At 38.9% G+C, this 26,534-nt stretch overlaps 1 protein-coding gene and 1 long non-coding RNA gene across 2 annotated transcripts in view; both read left to right on the forward strand.

The window, feature by feature from the left end:
- Window positions 1-643: 643 nt before the first annotated feature.
- On the forward strand, window positions 644-1,571 carry LOC137351383 (uncharacterized). The gene is made up of 3 exons (XR_010969502.1): window positions 644-697; window positions 849-916; window positions 1,420-1,571. It is a non-coding gene; the product is annotated as an uncharacterized lncRNA (long non-coding RNA).
- A 680-nt stretch (window positions 1,572-2,251) lies between these two features.
- Window positions 2,252-26,534, forward strand: part of LOC137351446 (mucin-16-like) — a 36,696-nt gene continuing 12,413 nt past the window's right edge. Inside the window, exons 1-23 of the mRNA XM_068015892.1 lie at window positions 2,252-2,336; window positions 2,421-2,581; window positions 2,733-2,800; window positions 3,303-3,472; window positions 3,650-3,676; window positions 4,306-4,466; window positions 4,615-4,682; window positions 4,949-5,118; window positions 5,294-5,320; window positions 5,950-6,104; window positions 6,198-6,265; window positions 13,643-13,812; window positions 13,970-13,996; window positions 14,703-14,836; window positions 14,929-14,996; window positions 17,798-17,967; window positions 18,138-18,164; window positions 18,691-18,842; window positions 18,933-19,000; window positions 21,899-22,068; window positions 22,249-22,275; window positions 24,463-24,623; window positions 24,726-24,793. Of these exons, the coding sequence (XP_067871993.1) occupies window positions 2,252-2,336; window positions 2,421-2,581; window positions 2,733-2,800; window positions 3,303-3,472; window positions 3,650-3,676; window positions 4,306-4,466; window positions 4,615-4,682; window positions 4,949-5,118; window positions 5,294-5,320; window positions 5,950-6,104; window positions 6,198-6,265; window positions 13,643-13,812; window positions 13,970-13,996; window positions 14,703-14,836; window positions 14,929-14,996; window positions 17,798-17,967; window positions 18,138-18,164; window positions 18,691-18,842; window positions 18,933-19,000; window positions 21,899-22,068; window positions 22,249-22,275; window positions 24,463-24,623; window positions 24,726-24,793 (2,402 nt within the window). The remainder of the gene's footprint in view (window positions 2,337-2,420; window positions 2,582-2,732; window positions 2,801-3,302; window positions 3,473-3,649; window positions 3,677-4,305; window positions 4,467-4,614; window positions 4,683-4,948; window positions 5,119-5,293; window positions 5,321-5,949; window positions 6,105-6,197; window positions 6,266-13,642; window positions 13,813-13,969; window positions 13,997-14,702; window positions 14,837-14,928; window positions 14,997-17,797; window positions 17,968-18,137; window positions 18,165-18,690; window positions 18,843-18,932; window positions 19,001-21,898; window positions 22,069-22,248; window positions 22,276-24,462; window positions 24,624-24,725; window positions 24,794-26,534) is intronic.

Genomic DNA, 26,534 nt, shown 5'->3' on the forward strand with positions numbered 1-26,534 from the left:
TGTCAACTCAATCTACCTTATCAGGGATGCTTTGTTTTCCATATAGTCCTTGTACATTATTCTTTGTCTGTTTACTGACTTAGTTAAATTCTGAAATTGAGAATTCTTTGAAGGCACAAACTAAGGTTCTGTGTGTAGCCTTGCATCCAATGTCATTGAAGTGAGGAATATTAATGCCTGATATTAAAGCTATCATGAACGACAAAAGGAGAAGCGAATAATTCTTGCAAATAGACCTGCAACACTAATCTAAGAGCCCATGATAAGACTCAGTCCACCACTAGACAAACAATTCATTCCGTGATCTCTGATGACCGCAGGCTTATTACTCACTCACATCATGCAGTAGAAAGTTCTGGGCTCTCCAATGAACAAGCATATCAGTCAACATTTCAAGAACTTCTCCTGCTTGTCTGGAACATTGTTGTTTGGATTTTCTCCTGGACATTTGTGTATTTTTGCTGTAATACAAATGATTATCATAGGGAAATATTCGTATGTTCTTAGACTAATGTTCTCCTTATGTCTCCTGTTAGCAATCTCACCAGCAGTGACAACAACACAAACTCCAAGCCAGGAAGAGAAATCCATTGAATTCAATGTGACCTTTGTTATCACTAACTTACAGTTTACACAACGTCTACAGGATTCCAGCTCCTTGCTGTATAAATCTGCAGCAAATATAATTTCTCACCAGGTAACAAAGAGACTACAGTATTATACCAGTAACTATTACTTTTCAGATAGGTTTAGGGTGTGATATTGACTGAAGGAAACAATTAGCAGAAATATTTTTACTATCATTGTGAATGTTTCCCTCTAACACTGCAAATGTGAATTTGTTGCAGCTCACTGACCTGTTCAACAGGAGCAAAATTAATGCAACATTTTCAAGTTGCAAAACTGTTTCCTTCAGGTGAGTGATTTTTGTTTGTGTATGTATTGATAATTTTTGTGAAGATTAATTGAAATCAGCTGTATTGCGCAGGGTTAGATCGTACTTATGTCTGAAATTATGAACAAGTTTAAAATGGCTATTAGTTGTACAACGTTACACTCACAAAGAAATATTCAGTGACAGATTTGTTTTACATTGATGCATTTCAATCATCATCATTTGTTCACCCAATTAGCATTTGAAGTTTAGCCATAGGACTGTTTCCTTTAATTTTTCCCCTTCCAGCTCTTTGACATTTTGCTTAGTCTGGTACTCAGTGATGGAGGGCATGCACTCAAATATGACTTTTGAGAACAGTGTTAATTGGGAATTATTTTAATTACTGATAAGAGCATGTTTGCAACTTTATTGAAGTATATGCCGTATTGGTGAAGATATCAATACCAATTACAGTGACCAATAATATTTTCAGGACAACTTTGCTTCTCAGTTAAAATCTCTAATGCATTTTGTCCGAACAGCCTGGCAAATGATCGCAACACCAGTGTGTATGCAATCTGCACATTCAGAAATGATTCGACTGCTCAGGAGGTTGATAAAGTTACTGTGTACCACGAGTTCAGAGACAACACAAAGAGCATCTCCACCTTAGGAACATATTCACTGGACAATAACAGCCTCTACGTAAATGGTATTTATCATTTAAAGGAGATATTTTCTCCATTTGAATTTAATTTTACCTGTTTAAAAATGTTATTCGCATTGAATTCATTTCAAAGAATGCATAAATTTTATTCCACTCTTTAATGATAACTTTCAATGTGGCACATTTCACTCACAATCTATGTCATTGATTATTTTTTTAGGTTATCACGAATCAATTCCTTTACCCAGTAAGTGTGGATTTCATTTTTTATTTCCTTTAATGTTTCTTTAAATTCGTGAGTTAAAAAGAGAGCGAAATTTTTACGAATGACTTGACATATTGTCAACTCAATCTACCTTATCAGGGATGCTTTGTTTTCCATATAGTCCTTGTACATTATTCTTTGTCTGTTTACTGACTTAGTTAAATTCTGAAATTGAGAATTCTTTGAAGGCACAAACTAAGGTTCTGTGTGTAGCCTTGCATCCAATGTCATTGAAGTGAGGAATATTAATGCCTGATATTAAAGCTATCATGAACGACAAAAGGAGAAGCGAATAATTCTTGCAAATAGACCTGCAACACTAATCTAAGAGCCCATGATAAGACTCAGTCCACCACTAGACAAACAATTCATTCCGTGATCTCTGATGACCGCAGGCTTATTACTCACTCACATCATGCAGTAGAAAGTTCTGGGCTCTCCAATGAACAAGCATATCAGTCAACATTTCAAGAACTTCTCCTGCTTGTCTGGAACATTGTTGTTTGGATTTTCTCCTGGACATTTGTGTATTTTTGCTGTAATACAAATGATTATCATAGGGAAATATTCGTATGTTCTTAGACTAATGTTCTCCTTATGTCTCCTGTTAGCAATCTCACCAGCAGTGACAACAACACAAACTCCAAGCCAGGAAGAGAAATCCATTGAATTCAATGTGACCTTTGTTATCACTAACTTACAGTTTACACAACGTCTACAGGATTCCAGCTCCTTGCTGTATAAATCTGCAGCAAATATAATTTCTCACCAGGTAACAAAGAGACTACAGTATTATACCAGTAACTATTACTTTTCAGATAGGTTTAGTGTGTGATATTGACTGAAGGAAACAATTAGCAGAAATATTTTTACTATCATTGTGAATGTTTCCCTCTAACACTGCAAATGTGAATTTGTTGCAGCTCACTGACCTGTTCAATAGGAGCAAAATTAATGCAACATTTTCAAGTTGCAAAACTGTTTCCTTCAGGTGAGTGATTTCTTTTGTGTATGTATTGATAATTTATGTGAAGGTTAATTGAAATCAGCTGTATTGCGCAGGGTTAGATCGTACTTATGTCTGAAATTATGAACAAGTTTAAAATGGCTAGTAGTTGTACAACGTTACACTCACAAAGAAATATTCAGTGACAGATTTGTTATACATTGATGCATTTCAATCATCATCATTAGTTCACCCAATTAGCATTTGAAGTTTAGCCACAGGACTGTTTCCTTTCATTTTTCCCCTTCCAGCTCATTGACATTTTGCTTAGTCTGGTACTCAGTGATGGAGGGCATGCACTCAAATATGACTTTTGAGAACAGTGTTAATTGGGAATTATTTTAATTACTGATAAGAGCATGTTTGCAACTTTATTGAAGTATATGCAGTATTGGTGAAGATATCAATACCAATTACAGTGACCAATAATATTTTCAGGACAACTTTGCTTCTCAGTTAAAATCTCTAATGCATTTTGTCCTAACAGCCTGGCAAATGATCGCAACACCAGTGTGTATGCAATCTGCACATTCAGAAATGATTCGACTGCTCAGGAGGTTGATAAAGTTACTGTGTACCACGAGTTCAGAGACAACACAAAGAGCATCTCCACCTTAGGAACATATTCACTGGACAATAACAGCCTCTACGTAAATGGTATTTATCATTTAAAGGAGATATTTTCTCCATTTGAATTTCATTCTGCCTGCTTAAATATGTTATTCGCATTGAATTCAGTTAATTTCAAACAACGCATAAATTTTATTCCACTCTCTAATGATAACTTTCCATGTGGCACATTTCACTCACGATACATGTAATTGATATTTTTAGGTTATCACGAATCAACTCCTTTACCCAGTAAGTATGGCTTCCTTTTTTGTTATTTCCCTTAACATTTCTTTTTATCCCTGTGGTAAAAAGAGAGCAACATTTTTACGAATGACTTGATATATTGTCGACTCAATCTACCTTATTGGGGATGCATTGTTTCCCATGTAGTCCTTGTGCATCATTCTTTGTCTGTTTACTCACTCAATTAAATTCTGAAATTGAGAATTCTTTGAAGGCACAAACTAAGGTTCTGTGTGTAGCCTTGCATCCAATGTCATTGAAGTGACGAATATTAATGCCTGATATTCGAGCTATCATGAACTACAAAAGGAGCAGCAGATACTGCTTGCAACATCAAAGTAAGCCGTCCCACGATAAGACTTAGTCCATTACTAGAGATACAATCCATTCAAAAACCTCTGTTGACTGTAGACTTACTACCCATTCACATCATGCAGTAGTAAACTCTGGGCTCTCCAAAGAGCAAGCATATCTGTCAACATTTCAAGAACATCTGCTGCTTGGCTGGAACATTGGGGTTGTTAAGATTTTTTTTCCAGACCTGTGCGTATTTTGGCTGTAGTACAAATGATTTTCAAATGGAAATGTTGTTTATCCTATTCTCAGACTATTGTTCTCCTTATGTCTCCTGCTAGCAATCTCACCAGCAGTGACAACAACACAAACTCCAATCCCGGAAAAGAAGTCCATTGAATTCAATGTGACCTTTGTTATCACCAACTTAGAGTTTACACAAAGTCTACAGGATTCCAGTTCCTTGCTGCATAAATCTGCAGCAAATATAATTTCTCACCAGGTATCAAATAGATTAGAGTCTTATACCAATAACTATTATTTTTCAGATAAGTTTGTGGTGTGCTCTTGACTGAAGAAAATGATGAACACTACCACTTTACTATCATTGAGAGCATTTCCTTTAATACTACGATTGTGATTTTTTGCAGCTAACTGACATGTACAACAGAAGCAAAATTAATGCAACATTTTCAAGTTGCAAAACTGTTTCCTTCAGGTGAGTGATTTTTTTTGCATCGTTATTGACATTTTGTTTACTCTGGTACTCAGTGATGGAGGACATGCATCTGTGTTTCAAAAAATTATTTTGAGAACAGTTCTGATTGGAAATTATTTTAATTCCTGGTACAGAGGTTGATTGCAACATTAATGAATTACATACAGTATTGAAGATAGCAATGCTAAATGTAACGACCAATGATCTTTACTGGACAACTTCTGTCATTTTGTTGACCATATTATTGCATTTTTTTTTTGCAACAGTCCAGCAAATGGTGGTAGCACCAGTGTGTATGCAGTCTGCATATTCAGAAATGATTCTACTGCTCAGGAGGTTGATAAAGTTCTGGTGTACCATGAGTTCAGAGACATCACGAAGAACATCTCCACCTTAGGAACATATTCACTGGACAATAACAGTCTATATGTAAATGGTATTTATCATTAAATGGAAGTATTCTGTACCATTAAGTTTCATTCTATATGCTTGAATATATTATTCAGATTGAGTTCAGTTAATTTCAAACATTCCATGAATTTAATTTTTTCTTTAGTAATGACGTTGTACTTGGCACATTTCATACAAAACATTTGTAATTGATTTTTCAGGTTATCATGAATCAATCCCTTTGCCTAGTAAGTATTGTTTCTTTTTCTTAGTTCCCTTAATAGCCAGTGTTAAATGAATGTTGATTCTTTATTAAACTGTATTGATATATTGTCATATTTCCCTACCATATTGGCAATGCAATGTTTTGCATTTCCTACTTGACCTTTTATTTAAATTCTGAACTTGAAAATCTCTTGCTGTCTCAACTATCGGTTCTGTCTGTGCCTTTGTGTCCTTTCTCCTTCATGTGTGGATTGTAAATAGACTAATACTAATGCTGTAACTAGAACAGGAACTGCAAAGAGTACTTGCATTTAAAGCTGCAACACAAATCTAAGACTCTACACCAATGAGCTCTGGGCCAGGCATAAAAATAAGAACAAGTCAGTGAGCGACTCAACAAAATCAAAGATGTCTGTCTCTACCAAGATGCAATATATTGAATGATCACTCGTTGTGAAAGTTGAGCATTATTTCATAAGTGTGGTAAAAATTTATTGGATGATTTATTTGACTGAGAGATCACTAGCTTGAAATATTCTGTAGTGGTTTCTATATTCTTGATTTATCTTTTCTTTTCTCTGTGTAATACAGATGATGCAGTCACGGAGATGTTTTATTCTCAGTTTAATGCTTTACTAATGTTTCTTGATAGCAATATCATCAATTGTGACCACAACTCCCAACCTGCAAGCAGAGCCCTATGATTTCAATGTGACCTTCATTATAACTAACTTGCCCCTGACAGCAAGTCTACAAGATTCCAGTTCTGCACTGCACGAATCAGCATCAAATATTATCACATATCAGGTCAGTTGACAATTTAATAATTATTACAAATGTATACTTGAATCAATTATTTTATTTTTATATCTAAAATTATAACTGTTCCTTTCCCTTCAGTTGAACAAACTGTTTACTAACAGCAATATCAACAGAACATTTTCAAGCTGCAGTGTTCGCTCTTTCAGGTAAGGAATTTTAATATTAATCCTAATGAGTATATGTTTGAAGATTGTTTAAAAGTTTAGTATAAATACTTAAAGTTGAAAATATAGTTATGATTTCCAATTGTTGTGCAGAATTCTGATTGCTGGTTCTGTGCTGAAATCATTAGTATCACTGAAATTGAAGCTTCTTCTTTGTTAGATGTCTATTAACATTTCTGCGGCTGTAAGCTCACTTGTTTGGGCTAAATTCATTTCACAGACCCAAGAAAATCTCTGAATAGGCAACTGATTCAATTAATGTATTTACTGAAAATAAATGTTAATATTGTTTTGAGCAACATTTGCAATATTTTTGAGAACTTGTCATTTTTCTGCTCCATGTCAGACTAAAAGATGTCAGAGTGCAATTTCTTTAATAGACTTATTTTAAAGCACTGACCAAGCTGGTCCTTGTATGTGTTTAGTGGTACATTTGGATGATGCTCTTCTGAGCTTCAGTTTAGCGTACATGGGTGCGGCAGAGAAAAGGGAAATTTCCTCTGCATCTAACAGTGCTTGAACCTGAATTGGGTGTTTGAATGGAAGGTGTTCCATTCCCCAGTACTAAAATACTTCAACTTGAGCACTGATGTAACATAAGTAAAGCTATTAATTAATAAACGGTTTGACTCTGAAACTATGAATACCAAAATGATCTTAAATTGTACAATAGCACAGATCCATAGAATGAGTCAACACAGAGAAGGTCTGTGCCTGTGCCAGTCATTTGAAACAGCTCTCCAATTAGATTCACTTCCCCACAGCCTTGCAAATTTTTCCACTTCTGGATTTATCTAAATCCAATTTGAAAGTTATTATTGAATCTGATTCCACCACTCTTTCAGGCACTGCATTCCAGATCATAACAACTTACTGCTTAAAACATTTTTTCTTCATGTCACCTCTGGTTATTTTGCCAATTACCTTAAATTTGTGTCGTCTGGTTAGTGGTGCTTTTGCCCTTGGATACAGTTTCTCTTTATTTACTCTGTCAAAACTGTTCATGATGTTGAACACCTCTATCAAATTTCTCCTCAACCTTCTCTGCTCAAAGTCTTTCTTCCGGGCTACCATTCTAGTAAATCTCCTCTGCACCCTCTCCAAGGCTTTGATATCCTTCCTAAAGTGTGGTCCCCAGAACTGAATATAATATTCCAGCTGGGGCCTAACCAGTCTGTACAAAAGTTTAGCATAACTTCCTTGCTTCTGAACAGTATGCCTCTATTTATAAAGATACAGATCCCACATGCTTTTTTAACAGCCTTTTCAACTAGTCCTGCCAACTGCAAAGAACTGGGTATGCATATCCTCAAGTTTCTCTGTTCCTGCACCCGATTCAAAATTGTGCAATTTAGTTTTATTGCCTCTCCTCATTCTTCCGACCAAAATGAAACAATTCATACTTCTGTGGGTTATATTTTACCTCCGACTTGTTTGTCCATTTCAGCATTCTGCCTATGTCCTCCTGAAATCTGTTACTATCTTCCTCACTGAATACTACATTTTTGAGTTTTGTGTAACTGCAAACTTTGAAATTATTCCCTGTACAACCAAGACCAGGTCACTAATATCTATCAAGAGGGCGGCACAGTGGTGCAGTGGTTAGCACCGCAGCCTCACAGCTCCAGCAACCCAGGTTCGATTCTGGGTACTGCTTGTGCGGAGTTTGCAAGTTCTCCCTGTGACTGTGTGGGTTTTCGCCGGGTGCTCTGGTTTCCTCCCACAGCCAAAGACTTGCAGGTTGATAGGTAAATTGGCCATTATAAATTGTCCCTAGTATAGGTGAGGGAATATGGGATTAATGTAGGATTAGTATAAATGGGTGGTTGATGGTCAGCATAGACTCGGTGGGCTGAAGGGCCTGTTTCAGTGCTGTATCTCTAAACAAAAATAAAATAAAAAGTGTCTGAACAGCAATCCATGGGGACACCAATGCATACTTCCCTCTAGTCTGAAAAACAACCATTCGCCACTACTCTCTGCTTTCAGCCCCTGAGCTAATGTTGTATCCATACAGCCAATTTTGCTAAGAAGTCTCTGGGCTGAAATTTATCAGCGCACCGAGCTCCACGTGCTGTGCTGTGAAGTCAGCAGCCTTCTGGCATGGAGGTGCCGCTGCAGAGACCCGCGATATTTCGCACGGGGGCTCATCTAAATGGAGAGGCTGTCTCACACCAATTTTACGGCCGCCAATCACACCTTTCACGCCATCGGAACTTCATATGGAGTTCCAAGGCGAGAACCTGATGAGGAGGGGGGAGGAATACTAATTTCAGGACAGGAGGGGTGGGGGAGCGGGGAAACCAATTTTTATTGGCTGGGGGTATGGTGGGACGGGGTTGAGGGTCAAAGGGGACAGAATTCGGGGGCGAAAGTTCCGGAGATCAAAACAGGTTTATTTTGGGGGGAGAGGGCAATTTGTATAGAAATTACCCATTGGGAGGGTGGGAGACGGAATTTAGAGTGAAAATAAAATTTTATTGTTATTTCCTGGAGACCAGGACCTTTAAATATTGAAATATTACTGAAGGGCTTGAAGCCCTTTATAAACGGTGCCTGCCTGATGGCGCCGGAGACCGTTGCCGGGGTCACGATGGCCGCCCCCTCTATGTCATCGGGGACCGCTGCTCTGCCCCCTGTATTTAAATCAGCTTCCACACATAATATCGCGAGGGCTGTGTGGCAGTATTTCCATGTTGGAAGGCTGCCATGGAATGCGGCGCGCTAATACAGAGTGATTAGGTAAATGTCAAATTAAATTCTATATACCCAAGTATGAGGTGATTTATATTGGTAAGAGGAATAAGGAAGTTACATATTCCTTGGAAGTTGAGAAACTAAATGGGATAGAGGAGCAAAAGGATAAAAATACAGATATATAAATCATTGTAAAAGGACATAAAACAAACAAATTACTTGGGTTAATTTCTAGAGAAATGGAATACAGAAGCAGGCAGGTAATGTTAAATTGATGTAGAACGTTGTTTAGATCATACTTGGAATAATGCTCTTCTCATTTTGATTTTAAAAAGTATAATGAAGTACTGGAGAAAGTGCAGAAAACATTTACCCACATATTAACTCAAATTAGAGCCTGCAACTATCAGAAAGGAAAGAGCAGGCTGGAACTCATTTATTTGGAAAAGTGGGATCTAATAGATGTCTTTAAAATTATGAAAGGTTTTGATAAGATAGATGTGGAGAGACTATTTCCACTTGTAGGTGAGTCCAAAGCAATGGGCCATAAATATAAGACAACCACTAACCACGCAAGCAAAGCGTTTAGGAGAATTATCTTACCCAGATGGTACTGAGAATTTGGAACTTATGAATAGTATTGATGTATTTAAAGGGAGGTTTGAGGCTTAACATGAGGAAGAAGAGAAAAGAGGGATTTGGGAGTAGGGTTGGAGGTTGTAATTAGAATGGGAGGAGTCCTGTGTGTAATGTAAAGATTGATATATACCTGCTGCAGATTCTATGTTGAAGGACTGATGTTACTCCTGTATTATGTGTCTGCTTCCTGAAAAAGACACAATTGATCTCTGGCTTCCTTAACATAGCCTCCTCACATGGTGATCCTCAGCGAGATCTAGGTTGCGCAAGACCTGGGATAATGGGTTATAGCAATTTCTTTATTCATTTATAGAATGTGGGCATTGCTGCAAGCCAGCATTTGTTGCCTATCCTTAATTGCCCTTGAGAAGGTGGTGGTCATGTGCCTTCTTGAACCGCCACAGTCTGTGTGATGAAATTACTCCCACAGTGCTGTTTGGGAGGGAGTTACAGGATTTTGACTGAGCTACAAAGAAAACACTGTAATATATTTCCAAGTCAGGATGGTGTAAGACTTGCAGGTGGTAATGTTCCTAGCATCTGCTGCCCTTGTCCTTCTAGGCGCTAGAGGTTGCGGGTTTGGGAGGTGCTGTCAAGGAAGCCTTAACGAGTTGCTCTATTGGGGAATTCAGTGATGATAATGACTTTGAATGTTAAGGGGAGATGGTTAGATTCTCTCTTGTTGGAGATGGTCATTGCCTGGCAATTGTGTGGCGCGAATCCACTTAACCGCCCAAGCTTGAATGTTGTCCAGATCTTGCAGACACGGACAGATTCAGTATCTGAGGAGCTGGGAATGGAATTGAACACTGTGCAATCATCTGTGGACATCCCTACTTCTTATCTTATGATGGAGGGAAGGTCATTGTTGGGCCTGGTACACTTCCCTGAGGAACTCCTGCTGTGATGTCCTGGGGCTGAGATGATTGGCCTTCAACAACCATGACCCATCTTCCTTTGTGCTAGGTATGACTCCAGCCCATAGAGATTTCTTCCCTGGATACCCATTGACTTCAGTTTTACAAGGGCTCCTTGATGCCACATTTGTCAAATGCTGCCTTGACGTCAAGGGCAATCGCTTTCACCACACCTCTGGAATTCAGCTTTTCTGTCCACATTTGAATCAAGGTTGTAATGAGGTCTGGAGCCAACAAGTCCTGGTGGAACTCAAACTGAGCATTAGGTGGAGTGAATTGAATTGGCTGAAGTCTGGCACCTGTGATGGTGGAGACCTCAGGAGGAGGCCAAGATGGATCATCCACTTGGCACTTCTGGCTGAAGGTAGTTACTAATACTTCACCCTTGTCTTTGCCACTCAAGTGCTGGACTCTGCCATCATTAAGGATGGGGATGTTCATGGAGTTGCCTCCTCCCATTAATTAATTGTTTATCACAATTCATGACTGGATGTGGTAGAACTACAGAGCTTTGATCTGATCCGTTGGTTGTGGGATTACTTCGTTCTGTCTATCGCATGCTGCTTCCTCTGTTTAACATGCATATAACTAAGTGTTGTAGCTTCACCAGGTTGGCACCTCACTTTTAGGTGTGTCTGGAACTGCTCCTGGCATGCTCTTCTACACTCCTCATTGAGCCAGCATTGTTCCCCTGGCTTGATGGTAATGGTAGAGTGAAGGATTTGCTGGGTCATTAGGTGACAGATCGTGGTGTAATACAATACCAGTGTTGTTGATGGGCCACAACACCTCATGAATTCCCAGTTTAGAGCTGCTAGATCTGTCCTGAATCTATCCCATTTTGCATGATGGTATTGCCGCTCAACAAGATGGAGGGTGACCTCAGTACGAAGACGGGACATTGTCTCCACAAGGACTGTGAAGTGGTTACTGCTATCAATACTGACATGGCAAATGCATCTGTAACAGATAGATTGGTAAGAATTTTCCCACCTGTTGGTTCCCTCACCCCCTGCCACAAGCCCATTCTGGCAACTATGTCCAGCAGAACTCAGACAGCTCAGTCAGTAGCGATCTAAATAGCCACTCTTGGTGATGGGCGCTGAAATTCCCCACCCTGTGTACATTCTGTGCCTTACTAATCTCAGTGCTCCTTCCAAGTGATGCTCAACATGGAGGAATACTAATTCACCAACTGAAAAAAGCTGTAGGTGGAAATTAGCAAATTGTTTCCTTGCTCATGTTGGTTCTGATGCAACAGACTTCATGGGGTGCGCAGTCAATGCTGAGGACTCCCAGGGCCACTTCCTTCCTACTGTGCCACCACCTCTGGTGGATCTGTCCTGCAGGTGGGACAGGATATACTCAGGAATGGTGATGGAGGATTCTCAGGCATTGGCTGATAGGTACAATTCTGTAAGTTTGACTATGTCAGGATATAACTTGACTAGTTTATTCTCCCAATTTTGGCACAAGTCCTCAGATGTTAGTGAGGAGGACACTTGCAGGGTTGATAAGCTGGTTGTGGCTTTCTCATGTCTGGTGCCAAGGTTTATGCCAGGTGGTCCACCCTGTTTTATTCTTATTACTGTTTTTCATAGTGGTTTGATACAACTGAGAGGCTTGCTAGGCAATTTCACCGAGGGCAGTTAAGAATCAACCGCATTGATGTGGTTTGGAGTGACATATAAATTAGACATAGTTGCCAGAATGGGCTTGTGGCAGGGGGTGAGGGAACCAACAGGTGGGAAAATTCTTACCAATCTATCTGTTACAGATGCATGTAAGGACATTCTGAAGGACATTAGTAAACCAGAAGGGTTTTTACACCAGTCCAACAATTTCATGGTCACCATTACTGATAATAGCTTTTTAATTCCATGTTTATTTGATTAACTGGTTAACCTGGTGGGATTTGAACTCATGTCTCTGGATTATTAGCCCAGGCCTCTGTATTACTAGCCCAGTAACATAATCAATATGCTCCTGTCTCTGTAATAGTATCTTTCAGTATGACCTTAGACCTCCCTGGTCATTTTTGACTTTGCCTCCAACATGTGCAGGAAACCAAGATTTTTTGATGCATCACTGATGGCAACTTTTTTTTTATTTCCAAAATATACTTTATTCATAAATATCTGTGAAAAATACATTTCCAAACAGTTTCAAACAGCACCAAAAAATACAAACATTGCAAGGGAGATAGTTTCCTTCATTACAATCATGAGTTGCCTCACAATCCTTCCATTTCACATTTGTCATGCCACATACAATTTTACATTTTACAGCACACAAAATGTTCCCGATACAGTTCGAGGGGTTTCCCATGGATCCAGCCCCTCAGTTCAGCTTGGTGGGGGTACCTTACACTGTGGTCTTTCCCCATTGAGCCTTTGCTGCGGCTGCCCCAAGCTTTAGTGCGTCCCTCAGCACGTAGTCCTGGACCAGTCTGCAACATTCGATGGTGGACAACTCTTTGCGCTGGAAGACCAGCAAGTTTTGGGCATCACTGATGGCAACAGTTAAATCACTTTGCAATCTCTTATCTGTTCCATACCGGAATTGTGCCAACTCTTTCTCTACTGGTTTAGTACCACTTTTAGGGCATGCATCATAAATAAAAAATGCATGATATGTGAAGTATGAATGATTTTGCATAATTACCTTGAATTGGTGTTGAACAGCACATTAATATTCCAAACACTTATCAACTCTTTGTACTAACTTGCATTGAACAGGTTTGCTTCTGGAAGGAATTTTGGGAACATAGGCAAAAATATGCTGATGAGCTGTCAATACAAAGACACCAGTGGTACAGACACTTAATGCATTATTGTAAACAAATAATATCCCTGAACAAATGAATTTCTCAGAAACTCATTAAATATTCAAAACGTGAATTTACTCTGCACAATTGATCCCGTAAACTGGTACAATCCAATTCACGACAACAGGCAGCTGACATAAAGATCAAATATAAAAGTTCGAGGATTTTCAGCTCTATTATTTTAAACTAATGCGCAGGAATGAAAACGTAAGTCTGCTAAGCAGGATTTCAAAATAATATTTTCTGACTCACTTAATTGTATCTCCATCTATTTTATAGCCCAGCAAATATTGATGACACAAGAGTGTACGCCATTTGCACTTTCACAAATGATTCTGCTCCTCAGGAGGTTAATAAAGTTACTGTGTACCATGAATTCAGAGACAATACAAAGAGCATCTCCACCTTGGGAACATATTTATTGGACAATAACAGTCTCTACGTGAATGGTATTTATAAATTAAAGACGATATTCTGTTCTGTTCCATTCCATTTTATCAAATTCAATATGTTAGTATGATCACATTGGGAAAAATTAAACCAAACCAATATTTAATGACTTTCAACCTGACGCATTTTATAGAATACACGTTTTTCATTTTTCAGGTTATCATGAATCAGCTCCTTCACCCAGTGAGTATGGTTTCTGTTTCAGTATTTCCTTAATATTTCCTTTTATTAAAGTCGGTAACAACAAAGCCAATTCTGTATTAAACTCTATATATTGTCAAACACATCCACCTCATTAAGGATGCAGTGTTTCCTACTTAGAGCAGGTACACCATTATTTCCCTGTTTGACCTTTCAGGTAAATTCTTGAATTGAGAATGTTTAAGGCTTAACAGAGATTTTGTCTGTGCTCTATTATCCTGCCTCCTTTATGTGACACGTGTATTAACAGACTGATAACATAGATTAGATTAGATTAGATTAGATTAGAGATACAGCACTGAAACAGGCCCTTCATGTGAGGAGCAGGTGATTGGTATAATTTCAGATACTGTCACCCAAATTTAGACATAAGCACAAGACTCAAGTCAGTAACTGACTCAAAAAAATCAGGAGAACTTTCAACACAAAGAAACAGTCAATAACATGATCACTGGTTAGGCCAGTTTCCATCCCAATCACATATGTGAAAGCAATAGGTGCTCCTTGGGAAAGGAAAACGATCCTTTCCATCTCACCCTACCCCAAAAAGCTCTAACAGCAGCATAATATATTCTGCTGTGGTTTCTGTATTCTTGATTTATTTTACCTTCACTCTGTAATACAAATGATGCACTCACAGAGATTTCTATTACTCTCAGTTTAATGTTTGTCCAATTTTTCTTAATAGCAACAACTCCAAACCTGCAAACACCCTTTGATTTTAATGTGACCTTCATTATAACTAACTTGCCCCTGACAGCAAGTCTACGAGATTCCAGTTCTGCGCTGCACAAATCTGCATCAAATATTATTGCTCATCAGGTCAGTTGACAATTTAATGACAAATATAAAATATATATTTTAATGAATTATATAGCATTTTCTCTAAAAGTGTGACTGTTTCTTTCCTTCAGTTGAACAATCTGTTTACAAACAGTGATATCAACAGAACATTCTCAAGCTGCAGAGTTCACTCTTTCAGGTAAGGAATGTTGACATTAAACCCAATCAGTATCTGTTTCAAGAATGTTTCTAAGTTTATTAAAATACTTAACTTGGCGAAAATGGTTCAAATTTCTAGGTGTTCTGCAGAATTCTGATTTCAGTGCTCAGATCATTAACGTTAGATGTCTATTAATATTGTTGCTGCCATAAGCAGCAAGAATTTCCTGTAGCTCCCCAAACAGTCAATTTATTTGCATGTAAGATCTAAAATCACTTTGTGATTAATAGGACCGATTTTCCTGCAAACAGACTCCAGAAAACCTTTCGATCTAGTCAATATATTTATTGAAGATAAAAGTTTAGACCGTTGTGAGCAATATTTGTCCCAGATGTTTGAGGATATGTAATTTTTATGCTCTTGTCAGCCTATGTAAAATAACATAGACGATGCTTTCTTTAATGGACTCCATTTAAAACATTGAGCAAGCTCTTTCTTGTGGTCTCCTTTACACTGGGGAGACCAAACGCATCTCGGGTGTCAGCTTTGTGGAACACCTCCACTCAGTACATAAGCATGACTTCGAGCTTCCAGTTGCTGGCCATTTCAACACACCCCCCCTGCTCTCAAGCTTACATCTCTGTGTTGGGATTGCTGCAGTGTTCCAATGAACATCAACGCAAGCTCAAGGAACAGCATCTCATTTACCGATTAGGCACACTACAGCCTGCCGGACTGAACATTGAGTTCAATAATTTCAGAGCATGACGGGTCCCCCTTTTTATGCTTAGTTACTTGTTCTTTTTCTCTTTTTCCTTTTTTAATTGGTTATTTCATTTTAGGTTTTTCAGTTTGTTTAGTTTGTTTCCACTGTGCTTACCCACTGTTATGTTTTTTTAATGTGTTTTTTTATGTTTGTGCTTGGAGTGCTCTGTGCTTTACAGTCATTCACACCCTATCTGTACTAATGCTTTGTCTTTCACCCCACATTAACATACCGTTCGCCTTTGTTCCATGACCTTCTGGTCAGTTGTTCTCTGTGACCTTGTCCTATCAACACCTTCACCTTTGTTATCTCTCGCCCCATCCCCGCTTTACTTGCTTAAGACCTTTTACATTTCTAATATTTGCCAGTTCTGAAGAAGGGTCACTGACCTGAAACGTTAACTCTTCTTCAAGAATGTGTGGGTGATGCTGTTCTGAGGTTGGGTTGAACCACAATAGTGAGACAGGTTAAGAGCAGATTCCTCTGCATCTACAAGAAATGCTGGAATCACTCAGCAGGTCTGGCAGCATCTGTGGAAAGAGAAGCAGAGTTTCGGGTCAGTGACCCTTCTTCGGAACCCGTAGTATCCGCAGTATTTTGCTTTTATTCTTCTGCATCTAACTGTGCTTGATTCTGAATTGGACATTTCATAGGAAGGTTCTTTCTCCAGTCCTAAAATCTTTCAACTTAAACACAGAGGTGACACAGATAGAAAGTTTAAACAAGATATGAATTAATGAATTATAAGATACTGAACCATAAATAATATCGTGGTTGTTAATGTTGTGTGATATCTGATGAAAAAATATTGAAAGTGAAATTAGTCTGACACATAAACAGTCAACAGGTAGGAGTTACAATTTCTGTCACTTTTGTAAACACTCTCAGCAATGTACACCTTTTCTCTGTGTACTTTCTGGAAGTTCAGATAATGATGCCGTGGTCAGACACCAGTAAGATGTTCCTTCAGCGGACTGCTTTTCTGTTCTTGAAAGTGTTAGGACATTGTACAGATGCTTGAATGGCAACATGGGTGGAGTTAATTGCACCCTTTGTCCTGGAAAAGAATTGCAAAATCCTGACATGTAATTCTCAGCGTGTAAACTGGCACTGATGTTAATACATTCATCAGCCAGTCAATTTATAACCTGTGTGATGGAGTTGTGATCCACAAATTTGCTGTCCTTTGCTGAGTCTCCTGCCATTTTGTGTGGCAAAAAGGATCAATGACATTTCCACTATTATATAATTCCTGATAGTAGAAGTACGATATTTCTCCTGAGCTGCAGTCCTGCGTCCTGGAGAAGGCATAATATACTTGTTGCTTCTTTGATAGAGCCATCTCATGCAATAAATCTCAGTGAGGGCAGGTTGTTCTACCACTTGGGGTCGTGAGTTCTAGAGGTCCTTCTAATATCGTGTTAGACTTCCTTGGACATTTTACATTTTTCTGTTCCTCTGATACATCCAGGAAACCATGATCTCCTGATGCACCAACACTACTGTAAATACTGAGACAGTGAAATCAGTTTTTAAAATTCCCCCTGTTCTGTTCCATGCCAGAATATTGTCAGCTCTTTCTCCTGGTTTCAAGCCGCTTTTCCAAAAGGCCTGATTAATTCAATTGGTGAGATGGAAAGCATGAATGCACAGTCAGCTTGAGTTGGTCTTTGCCAAGTCCCTAGTAAACCACAAACTTCTTATCAGCTCTGTGATGTCTTGCATTTAAACAGGTTTGCTTCTGGGAGGAATTTTGGGAACATAGGCTAAAATGCGCTGTTGCCCCGTCAATACAAACACAGCATTGGTATGGACACTTATGCTTTACTATTAACAAATAAAATTTCTCAGAAACCCATCAAATATTCAAAACTCAAATTTAACCAGCATGATTAATCCCATAAACTCATTCAAAACGTTTCACTGTAATACACACTTGCCACTCATTATTAGCTGTAATACATTTAGTATTTTAAATGAATGTGCAGGAAGGTAAGAAATATGATGTCTGCTAAATTGGATTTCAGAATAATGTTTTCTGATTCACTTAACTGTACATCCATCTATTCTACAGCTCGGCCAATATTGATGACACCAGTGTGTATGCAGTATGCACTTTCAGAAATGATTCTCTTCCTGAGGAGGTTAATAAAGTTACCGTGTATCACGAGTTCAGAGACAACACAAAGGGTATCTCCACCTTAGGAACATATTTACTGGATAGTAACAGCCTCTACGTAAATGGTATTTATCATTCCATGGAAATAGTTTGTTCTGTTATGTTTTATCAACCTGAATGTGTTAACATGATCAACTTGAGTATAATTAAACTAACTGCATGATTTTTTTCACTACTCTATTATCTTTTTTTCCATGTGGCATACTTAATTGAAAACATGTCATTGATTTTTCAGGTTACCATGAATCAGCTCCTTCACCGAGTGAGTACAGCGTATAGTACAGTTCCTTTTAGTACAGTGGATAACATTTTTACTAATCCCTGTTGAAATATTGTCAAATACAACCAATTTATTTGGAATGTGATATTTTCCATTTGAAGCTGGTGTAAAAAATTTTTTCCTGTTGTACCATTTCGTTATGTGGAATTGAGACTATTTGAACAGTTTAACCAAAGGTTCTGCGTGTGCTATGTCATCCTATCTCCTTTATACAAAGCATGTTAATAGACTGATAGCAAAGTTGTGAGTAACTGGGACAAGAGCAGCAGAGACTTACTGGAATTGGACCCACAACTTAAATTTAGAAATAAGATTCCAAGTCAGTAATGGACTCAACAAAATCAGAAGAAATTTCTACATAGAGAAGCAGTCAATTACATGACCACTGGCTATTCTTCTGTGCTTTCTATATTCTTGGTTTATTTTGTCTTCGCTCTGTGCAGTATGAATGATGCAGTCACAGATATTTTATACTCTCAATTTAATGCTTTCTCAATATTTTTATTAGCGATATCACCAGTTGTGACAACTCCAAACCTGCAAACAAAACCCTTTGAGTTTAATGTGACCTTCATTATAACTAACCTGGCCCTGACAGCAAATCTACAAGATTCCAGTTCTGCACTGTACAAATCTGCATCAAATATTGTTGCTTATCAGGTCAGTTGATAATTTAATGATTAATACAAATATATATTTAACTAATTATAGTATTTTTTGTCTAATAATGTGGCTGTTACTTTCCTTCAGTTGAACAAGCTGTTTACTAACAGCAATATCAACAGAACATTCTCAAGCTGCAGAGTTCACTCTTTCAGGTAAGGAATATTAATATTAAACCTAATTAGTATTTGTTTCAAGATTGTTTATAAGTTTAGCAAAAATACTTAACATTTCAAAAATGTTAACATTTCCAGATATTCTACAGAATTCTGATTGTTGTTTCTGTACTCAGCCCATTAATATTATCGAAGTGCATTTTATTTTTCTGTTTGATGTATATGAAATATCGTGGGCTGAATTTTATCAGCACGCTGAGCTCTGCAGCGGCGCGCTGTGAAGTCAGCGGCCTTCCAACACGGAGGTGCCACCACTGAGCCCCCGCGATATTACCCCCACCTTCAACGTCTGGTGATCAAAAGTCCTTTGTTGATTGAATGTGTCAGGGAATGGCTGCTTTGTCCTTCTAAATACTATGTGTTAATGTGCAAATGTGTTTTCCAGCCACGGCTGATCTGTTTAACAAGTCCTTTCTTCACTCCAGTAACAATTTAAAATCAATGTTCATGACAAAATTAATGTGCCTCATTCTTGGCAGGTGGGGGCCTGCATGATAAGAGCAATATACGAAAATTACATTTCAGAAGTTGCAATTTTATCGTCCTTGTCAGCTTACAAATATTACAGAGTATGCTTTCTTCAAACATCTCATTGTAAAACACTGGGCAAGATGCTCTTTGAACTTGTTTTGTGAGGCATGTGGATGATGTTCTTCTGTTGCTAAGTTTGAGGAATATTTGTGGGGCAGAGTAAAGGGCGGATTTCTCTGCATGTAGCTATACCTGATCTGGGAATGATTGAAAGAGAAGTGTCTGCTTAAAATGGTAGGTCTTCCATTACTAAATACTGCCCAGTACTAAATATGCCAACTTGAAACAAAAGTGATAGAGAAGTAAATTATTAAAAAGTGAAGAAAAAGCAAACTGTAAAAGGCTGGAGACAAGAATAATGCAATGCTTATATTAATATCATTCTGTTTTCAACACAGGTTAGGTTGAAATTATTCTTGTTCTCAATAAATTGGAGTGGTTGTTTCTACCAATTTTTTGACATATTCTCATGAATAAAACTTTACTCTGCATATTTTCTGGAAGGTCACATATTGGAATTCTCTAAAATAAGTGCAAGGCAGAGCAGCCAATGATAAAACATATGAAGATTTGGTTAAACAGCAACTTAACTGGTGTAAATACTGCAGGGTTGGCAGGTCCATCTGTGAAAAGTATAATTTCTGGGGAAAATAAAGAGAGCATGCAGGAAGGGTGAATCAAGATTTACAGAACATGTTCCAGATCTTGAGGTCACGCAATACAAAAATGGAGCAAACATTTGAGATGATCACGCAGATGATCTCATGGGGATACTGGTAGAAGGGACTCGTAGGGTTGAAACAGTGCAAAGGTCAAAAGAATAATGGGTGTGAATAAATGTAACCTGCCATACTTGGGGCATTTACTGTTAACAATCTTTATGAATGCCAGGAGAGTTTCCTTGAGTACTTTAATTTATTAGTCCAGTAAGCTATTGCAAAGACATCAGAAAAGTAACAACAGTGGCCGAGGTGTCGTACAATAGGCGAAAAACAAATTGCCAAAAAAGACGCTGCTCAGAAAGTTTAAAGACTGAGTATGATTATTTATAAATACAATGGACGGCCAGTTTTAAAACATAGTCAGAAAGATTCCGCACAAGGTCATAAAGCAGTCGAGCCAACACTAATACACAGCACATAATGAGCAGTATTTTATGCTCTTCGCTTGTGGCAACTTTATGGGTTGCTTGTGGTCCCCCAGTGGGGTGGGGCGGGGGGGTGCCCTCGTTCAAAGATGCTCAGTGCCTGATCGAGAGACCCGGCATTGGGAAGTGGGGGGGGGGGCACTTAGAGCCACCCCCTGCTCTTGCTGCTGACCCCCCCAAACCCCCCTATCCCCACAACCCCCACCCACGAAACCCTCCTGCCATCACTCACCTGTGACTTGGGTCCATCGACAATCCTGGGCCTCGGATGGGCACATTATAGGCAACAGCCACCATCTCCTCAGTGGCGCTCCTGAGTAAACAAACTGCCAGCCTCTAATTGGCCGGCGGCTCTCAACGGGTGGAACTTCCGTCCCTGGGTTCCTTAACCTCGGGCAGGCCTGCTGCTGCCCAGTAAGGTGCCCGATTGGCACGTAATGTGATGGACCTTCCCACAAAAAGGTGAGGTGGGACTCTTGCCGGCTCTTCAGCTGGTGGGCAAGACCCCTTCACCTCCATTAAATACTGCCCAATATTTCTGCAGTCAATACATATTTGCCTTTTCTTTACAAAGGGCTCCATTCAATACCAAGCAACGAGAGCAGATGGGCAGGATTGTGGGACTCAGCAGGCCAAATCTTTCCATTCTTTTCAAAGATACTTATCTGATGAGGCAAGCTATCAATTAGAGGATCATCAGCAATTGATTGCCTCTTGCAGAGGACAATGCAAACTGTAGGTGTTGAGATGGGAGGTATTATTCAGCAAAAATTCTCAACTGGCATTCATATTGGCTGTAACACATTAGATTTTATCCCCAATATTATAAATTGATGTCCTTAAGAGCAAGGAAACTTATGTCTGCCAATCTGATTTCAACATAATGGGGCAGAAATTTGTCTTGGGCAGTGGCACAAAACGGGCGGTATCGGATCAGCCGTTCGTTATATGTAGCACCTGATATTTAATTCCATTGACTGCAGTGGAAGGGAATAGCAGGCGCTGAGTATAATGGGCAGCCATAATAAATAAAAACAAGAAATGCTGGAACCACTCAGCAGGTCTGGCAGCATCTGTGGAAAGAGAAGCAGAGTTAGCGTTTCGGGTCAGTGACCCTTCTTCGGAACCAATCCCATTTTGCGTTACACCGTAGATGAATTTTTCTAACTCATTTAATTAACTATCTGTTTATTTTACAGCCCAGCAAATGTTGGTAGCACCAGCGTGTACACAATCTGCACATTCAGTAATGATTCTACACCTCAGGAGGTTAATAAAGTTACTGTGTACCATGAGTTTGGAGACAACACAAAGGATATTTCCACTTTAGGAGCATATTCACTGGATAATAACAGCCTCTACGTGAATGGTATTTAGCATTTAAAGGAGATAAAGGAGATGTTCTGTCACATTAAATTGCATTCTAATTCAATATTTTAATCCAATGGAATTAAAGTGATTTCAAGCAAACACATTAATTTTATTCCACTATTTAATAATGACTTTCCACCTGGCTCATTTAATAGAAAACCTATTTTTGATTTTTCAGGTTATCATGAATCAGCCCCTTCAATCAGTGAGTATGGTTATAGCTCATTCCAATGGTAGCAACACAGCAAGTATTTTACTGATCACCATTTGTATGTCCACCATCTTATTAGGGATGGATTCTGTTGTGCACAGCTCGTCAATTTTCTATAGAAATATCCAATTATTTAGTAATCAGGCACAAATGTAGTCCTGGACGTGAGGATTTTAAGTATTATTAGGAGCTGGAAGCAGGTAGATGCTATCCATACAGAACACTTTCTTTTTTATACTTGGTAATGTGGTGATCCTGCTTTTATTTTTCTGAGCCCACAGAAAATTATGCCGCTGGATGAAATAAGATCATCTTATAATGCAAGGTGGTGTTAAATATTGTCATAGAGTCATAGAGTCAAATAATCATAGAGCACAGAAACAGGCCCTTCAGTCCATCGTGTCTATGCCGACCATCAAGCACCTAACTATTCTAATCCCATTTTCCAGCACTTGGCCCATAGCCTTGTATGCTATGCTATGTAAACTCAGAGGCTAATTATTAACGTTTCAGTGCTGTATCTCTAATCTAATCTAATTAGTGTAGTGCAGTCATTAATGTTGCTGGTCTGCACTAATTTGGCCTGGATTTTACATTGGCCTTTGCGAAGCCACCATGATATTAAACGCAGCGGCTCATTTAAATGGCTGGGGTGGAATGCACCCCACCCCCCCACCCGATGATGGGGAGAGGGCGGTGGTGTGTCCCTGGCAACGGTGTCAGGCACCACTGCGCAGGCGCCGACGTGAATTTTAAAGGGCTCCAAGCCCTTTAACTTGGTTTAAATATTTAAAGATATAGCAATGTTAAATTGAATTTAAAAAATCAAATTAATATGTCTAGCCCCTCTCCCACTGCCCCCTCCCCCAATAATCATACAGATCATTCCTTGCTCTATACCCCCACAAAATACTTACCTCATGTACCTGACCTTTCCCCTTCTAAAGTTAATAAACTTTTATCTTCAACCCCTTCCCACCATCCCCTAGACCAATCAGAGTAGGTTGACCCTGCTCGTCACCCTGCGCCCCCGCACAGAGAAACTTAGCTGCTCCCCCTCCCCTCCAGTGTTATGCCTCTGATCTACAAACGGAGATCCAAAGGCACGGGATTGCCGGTCACCGACACTAATATTGGTGCGACACGGACATCGGGAGCGAGATGCTCATTAATGCAGGTATTTAAATAAATTTGCTTCAGTAAATTCTGGTCCCATCATTGAGCAGCGGGGGGCCGCCACGAGGTCATGCCGCCGCCGGCAATATCGGGCAGGGCCTTTCCGGCATCCCAGGCCCGTGGCAGGCCTCTCCTGGAGGCATTTTCTGCCCCCCTCCCCACCCCCCAGCCACGACCCCTGATTGACTATTGATTATTGGTCTTTTTGTTACTCATCCTCTAGTCTGCAGGTACAACTTCTATGTTTTTGCAGCTCCTAAAAACATTCACCTGAACCTTGGCTATTTCACCTTCATTTCTTCTAAAATTCTGGAATATATCCAGTGAGTTTCAAATGCATTGCAGACATTTAGAAATACAATGACAGCAGATTTTCAGTGGGGCTGGACTTCTGTCCACCATCTTCCTTCATCCTTGGCCCCAGGAATTTGAAGAACTTGGCAGGCTCTGGCTACATTTCCAATGCAAGTGGATCATCTGCCTCATTTAGGACAGGAAATTACTGTGGCATCTGATCTGAAATCTGTTGCACTTTACAACCAGAAATAAACAATTATGCAGCTTATAGTGATTTGTTAAAAAAAAATGCAGTTCTTTCATTATTAGAGAAAATAACTCTCTATGTGTGTATATGTTTCTGTGTGTGTTCATGTGGATCTTTATGTGGGTACATACAGAAAAATCAATAATAAGATATGCTACTTACTAAAATAAGTAACCACCAAAGGGCCAAATTTAAAATAGAGCAAAATACATATTTTATCTTTAACTAAGTGCATTTCAGAAAGTTGCCTTTTCTCACATTCTCCAATGGAACAGATGGATTCAGCAGAAACAGATTTGTAACAAGATAACATTTTACAAAACAATACTACAGACCAGAGGTTAATGGGGAAGATCTGGTCTTAGAGACATGGCTTTTGTTTCAAGAGTAATTGGTAAAGGTAGAAAAACTTTTTACAGTCTGTTGTGTTCTCTGGGTAATTATTTACTCTTTCCTTATAGCGGAAGCACCCATTGTTGTAGTGACAATACAACCCAATGAGCAGACAAAACCCATTGATTTTAATGTGACTTTCACTATAACTAGTCTGACATTTACACCAGATTTACAAAATCTCAATTCCCCTGAGCATACAACTGCATCAAGCAATATTATTAATTCGGTAAGTCTGCACTAGAATCATATATTATTGATTGATATCAATCAGAATGTATTGATGGTGTGCTCCTCCCTCTAAAACAGTTACTGTGAATTATTTTTGTAGCTCAACAATCTGTACAGCGACAGCAAGATAAATAAAGCATTCACAAATTGTAAACTCGTATCTTTCAGGTAAGACAAATTTCTATTGACTGCCCAGTTTCTGCATCAGAATGTTTCAGAATATTTTGAGGACTGTGATGTCTTGAATAAACATCTTAATTTGTTTCAAGAAAAAAGAAAAAATTCTGGAAACAATGTGTTAGTCATTATCAGTAGAGAGAACAAATAAGTTAGCCATTAGGGTGAGGACCCATTGTCAGAAATGCAAGATATTATAGATGAACAGCATTTAAAGAAATACAGAAACACACACCCTTGCAAGAAGAAATAGAATGATGTGAAAGATGCTTAAGAGGAAAACAAAAGATGGTTAAATGACTAAAACATCGTTAATATGAGACAGGAGGTGGCACAATGAAAGAAACAAGAGAAAATAAGACATTTACAAGGCACAGGGAAAATGAAAGTAAGAGGTATACGTATTAAATTCTTAAGTTCTAAAAGTAAATATTAAGGCCAGAGTACAGTAAAATGCCCAACAGGAAGATAAAGTGCTGTTTCACAAGCTTACATTGAGCTTCATTGGAACAGTGTACAAAGCCAACAGCAGAGCAATCAGTGGGAGAATTGAAATGACATGGGAGAGGGATCTCGGAGGTGAACTCCCACAGAATGGAGGTGATCACCTACACTTTATTTCAACATACTAGATGTTGAATTAAATTTCCTATAAAAATAATAGTCAGATCATGTAAAAGTATTTAGAAAATGAATTTTGGTCATTTGGCCTTCACTATCAGATGATAATGTAAATCATTCTGAGATGTGAACTGTGGCATAGAAACCTCACATGAGATAATTTTGATGAAAATGATGAAGATTTCATCTACTGTTCAGTTTCCTCAGCAACAAAACTTCCTTCAATATAAGTTTCATTGTTAAAATAGCAACTGCATCATAGGCAGCCACATGTATGAGGTATCCGGCTAATCCACAGGGACATGATTATGACTCTCATGCCCACCACTGAATTCTGCAGCTGACCCCGGCATCATTTGTTGGGTGGGACTCATAGGCTGGGTCACAATGCACCAAAGACGGCAGATATGGCCGCAGAAGCGCACTGGCACAGGGAGCATGAGTGATTGCCGTGTCCTCCAGGTAAGTAGCCGAATCTGGCCTTGATGGCCTTGTTTTTGGGGCTGCTTTACAAATTTAATGAGGTATGCCTGGGTGAAGCCAGTGTACTCTGCTGATAGTACGTCAGGTCCAAAATGAAGGTCAGGGAGCAGGAGCTCCAAACTTGGGGAGTCCCTGTTCTAACCACACCCCTTACATTAGTGGCCTTGTAGGGGTGAGTGGAAGGAACAGCTGCCGGAACAGCTGTGGATGTTCAGGACTGTAATCTTTGGAGATAATCTTTAAGCCAGTGTCAGGAAAAGATTTTAAAAGCAACTTGCCTCTTGCTGCCTCCAACATTTAATATATAAAAAAATGATTTGTTAAAAACTGTTACTTTATATTTAACCAGAGGAAAATCAGTTGTAAAAAGACTGCTGATGTAGCTGACAGGCTGCATTAATTTCTACTTATGGAAGCTGCAAAGTATCTTAACTTTTCTGAGAAGCTCATTTTTCCCAGTTCTAGCTCAGAGAAGATCATTTCATCATTGCAATTTGCATTTCATCTTCTATTAAGAATTAAATAGCAAAGTAAACATTACCCACTTCAACAGATCAATTTTAATCTAACAATCTACATTTTCTTCACCATTATACAGTAATCATATAAACAAATTGTTGGTTATTAT

Source organism: Heterodontus francisci, chromosome 36 (genome assembly GCF_036365525.1).
Source record: "Heterodontus francisci isolate sHetFra1 chromosome 36, sHetFra1.hap1, whole genome shotgun sequence".
In the NCBI taxonomy this organism is placed as follows: domain Eukaryota; kingdom Metazoa; phylum Chordata; class Chondrichthyes; order Heterodontiformes; family Heterodontidae; genus Heterodontus; species Heterodontus francisci.